The following is a 3,786-nucleotide window of genomic DNA, read 5'->3' on the forward strand; positions in this document are numbered from 1 at the left end:
AGAGCGGTTGAAGGAGCTGGGGCTGTTTAGTTTGAGGAGGAGGAGGCTGAGGGGAGACCTCATCACTCTCTGCAACTGTTTGAAAGGTCACTGTAGAGAGGTCGGTGCTGGTCTCTTCTCAGAGGTAATTAATGACAGAACGAGAGGGAATGGCTTCAAGCTCCAACAGGGGAGATTTAGACTGAACATTAGGAAAGAATTTTTCACAGAAAGAGTGGTCGGGCACTGGAATAGGCTGCCCAGGGAGGGGGTTGAGTCCCCATCCCTGGAGGTGTTTAAGAGCCGTTTGGATGTGGTGTTGGGGGATGCGGTGTAGGGGAGAACTTTGTAGAGTAGGGTAGATGGTTGGACTCGATGATCCCAACCTAGACAATTCTATGATTCTATGAACTCCAGGGCTCAGGAAGGGGGGCTGAGCTCCCTGTGGCAAGCAGGGAGCAGTTACAGACCCTGCTGGGCCGGGATTCTGAAAAACCCCGTGATCTGGGGGAGCGGGGTCCACCCAGCGCCGCGTTTGCTGGAAAAATTCCACCTTGCCATCCTCCTTCCCAAAGCACTGCAGAGCGGCATCTCTGCCGCCATTTGCGAGGGCTTCGACGGCCGCCCTGCCGGGCTGGGCGTTGCGAGACGGGGAGGGACGCTGCTCCCTTCGTTGTGTCATTTAACTCTCTCACCTGAAGTTCCGGAAGGGACAAGCCCAGCGCCGCATCCCGGGGAGGGATGAGATGCTGATAACGCGCTTGACAGCTGCTTATCGGAAGGTGTTTTGTGTGCCTGTGGCCTCTCCGCAGGGTGGGGAGCGGATGGTGCGTGGAGCCCTCGGGATTTAACATTTCTTTTGCAGCTTTCTGCGATGGAGGAGAGGGGAGAGCACTCGCAGAGCCTCCTGCTCTGTCTCTGCTCTGGGCGGGGGTGGGCGACGGTCCAGCACGAACTGCGGAGGGCTGCGAACACAGTTCCTGCGTTGGCCTGTGCTGGGAAAGGGTGAGGGGCTGCGGAGGAACAAGCCCCACAGTGCAGAATGCCACTAATTACTTTTCCTTTCTTTTTGGGGGATTCTCTAGTGGATTTTGCTCTGAAGGTGGTCCAATGGTCAGAATCGGAGACAGTACGACTTCAGCTCTGGGACATTGCAGGTATGCTCACACGAAGCTGCTCAGGAGCAGAATTTAAAGCTTTCAGTGGTTTGGCCCTTTTTTTTTTTTTCCCCTTTCTTCCTTTCAGTAGGAGTCTGCTGCAAAAATAAATCCTGAAAGCCTGTGGATCCAAGGGGCAGGACTGCTCTGGTTTGCAGTGCTGTCTCTAGTTTGCAGTAGTAATTTAAATATTTAATCAAAAGCCCATCTGCAAAGAACGCAGCAGCGCAGATGATAAACCCCATCGAGCCTTTCTTTTTTATTTCAAACCCAGAGCAGAGTGGATGGGGAAACAGGCTGATTTGTAGCTGGATATGCAACTTCTCAGCACCGAGTTCTCTGTTAAAATCCTGATTTTGGCCTGATCCTTTTATCGAAGCGTGGAGGGGCTCCACTGACCTCGCGCTGCCCCAGCGGCCGGCATGGGGAGTGGGGCTGGGGAGCTGCCATGCGGCTGCGGGGCGCCCTGCGCCAGCGGAGCCGCGGGTCCCTCGGGAGCCGTGGTGGCAAGAGGAGAGCGTTGGGTACCCCCGAGGTGGTGGGGCTGGGCCGGGAGCGGGGCACGCTCCGGAGGAGATGGCGTTAGATGTGATGAAGCAGAGCGAGGAGCACCCGCTCCCTGGAGAGGCAGCGAGAAATGCTCTTCCCAAATGTCCCGAGCAGCAGAAAACCGAGGACAGGCTGGAGCAGTAGCGTCTCTAAAATGGCACCTCTGGATCTAGAGGGGTGAGGAAAACAGGGCTGTGGTTTCCTCCGGTTTCGCTGCTCAGACGCGTGCGTCTGGAATCCTTAAAAAGAAAACAGGAAGGAGAAGTTTGCAGCAAGAGGATTGCAGCAAGAAACTGATTTCAGTTTCAACCCCGAAAAGGCGCTTAAGGTTTGGAAAGCAGAGGGGCCACGCTGGTCACGGCGCTCTTGTGGTGCCCCGAGCAGAAGGGGATGCACACGCCGAGAGTCGCTGCCGCGTGTCCTTCCCCCTCGGAGGGGTGCGAGGACGGCCAGACGGTGTGAGGTGACTCCAAGTGCTCCGATCTCGATGGCCTCTGTGCGAAGAGCCTGTTGACCAGCTACGGGGCTGCACGGGAGCCCACAGCGAAATCTCCGCGGTGTCAGAAATGCTGGTCTTCCCCGTGCGATGCGATGAGAACGCCCTGTGCTGCGTCCCCCATCCACGCGAGTACAATCAAACCGCGCGGCGGAGCTGCTCTCTGGGTGCAGTCCTGGCAGCACAGGCAGCCCGTAAGGTGTAAGCAGTAATAAAGGCGTATGTGAGTTGTGATGGTTTCTGTTAGTATCGATTTTTTCCTCCCCAGAGAGCCTGGGCTGGAACGCTGCGCCTGCAGCAGCGCGAGTCCACGCTGGTGGCGCGGTCCCCTCCGCAGCAGGGACGGCCGCAGGTGGCCCTGCACCCTGCTGCCGGCGGGACTCTGCTCGGAGGGAGGCGAATGGGTGGTCGGGGACACTAAATTTAAATGGTTACACCGGGAGTAACGCAAGTATTTCTGGGAGAGCTGAGTGTCTGGGTCAGGATTAAGCACTGCCCGGTTTGTCCCAGTTCTGTGGCTGCATCGCTGAGGCGCCCCAGCAGGACGCAGCTCGGTGCCCCTATTTCCTCATTATTTTAGTGGAGATCGGTAGTGCCAGCTGAGAAAATGATGTTATTTGCATGAATGAATCTAAAAACGGTAACTCTGGAGCGGGGGGGGGTTTATTTTTTTTCCTCTTGATCCTGAAGGGCAGGAACGCTTCACATCCATGACGCGGCTCTACTACCGGGAGGCGTCAGCCTGCATCATCATGTTTGATGTCACCAACGTCAGCACCTTCAGCAACAGCCAGAAGTGGAAGCAGGATTTGGACAGCAAGCTCATGCTGCCGGACGGGAACGCCGTGCCTTGCCTGCTGCTGGCGAACAAGGTGAGCAGCTCCAGAGGGGCTCCGGGCGTCTGCGGGTCCCTGTGTCCGTGTGTGCGCCCAGCGGTGCAGACTGGAAGGAGACCCCTTTAGCACTAAGCCTGGAGTTGTCCCACAGCCTGTGGTCTTGTTAATCCTTTCCTTAAATCTTGAATTTTCTGTCTCTAGCCAGGATTCTCCTTGATGAGGACCCTGGTAGGACTTGATGCGCGGGTGGCACCAAGGAGCTGTTAACAACTGCTCTGTCCTAGGATGCAGCGCCCTGTGTTGTCCTGTCGGAGCTCGAGCTCTGTAGCTCCAGCATTAGAAAGCTTTTCTTTTTCTTTTTTGGTCTTTAACTTGCAGTAGCCTGCGAAGGTTGGGTATGACGCTGCAGGTAAAGTTTCTGTTCAGAGCTGCCAGAGGGATGTGTCGTTTTCATGTGGATGCAGTGTCAAGTTTCACCCTGTAGATTGGTTGCTGTCTTTTAATGATTTATTTTTCTTTCTTGTAAAAACTACCTTTGTGTTCTTCACGTGCCAATGTTGACTCGGCAGCCCCTTCCCGATTCAGTTTGAGACTTGCCTGGTTCGAGAGAGCCTAAAACTACAGATGACTCAAAAACGTGATGGGTGGGCAGGAGAGTGGCTTTTCTTCTCCGCTTCTCCACGAATAATGCTTTCCCCCGAGAGCTGGTTTAAGGGATCGGTTTTGCCGGCATTCGGGAAATCTGTGTGAGTGTGCGCGCTGCCGTCCC

The 3,786-nt window shown here is 55.5% G+C and overlaps 1 protein-coding gene across 1 annotated transcript in view; it reads left to right on the forward strand.

Moving 5' to 3' along the window:
- The first annotated feature begins 1,072 nt into the window (after positions 1-1,072).
- RAB29 (RAB29, member RAS oncogene family) overlaps positions 1,073-3,786 on the forward strand; it is a 4,055-nt gene continuing 1,341 nt past the window's right edge. The window contains exons 1-2 of the mRNA XM_009888216.1: positions 1,073-1,136; positions 2,872-3,053. Coding sequence (XP_009886518.1) covers positions 2,892-3,053 — 162 coding nt within the window. The 5' untranslated portion in view covers positions 1,073-1,136; positions 2,872-2,891. The remainder of the gene's footprint in view (positions 1,137-2,871; positions 3,054-3,786) is intronic.

Source organism: Charadrius vociferus, unplaced genomic scaffold (genome assembly GCF_000708025.1).
Source record: "Charadrius vociferus isolate BGI_N301 unplaced genomic scaffold, ASM70802v2 scaffold266, whole genome shotgun sequence".
NCBI lineage: Eukaryota > Metazoa > Chordata > Aves > Charadriiformes > Charadriidae > Charadrius > Charadrius vociferus.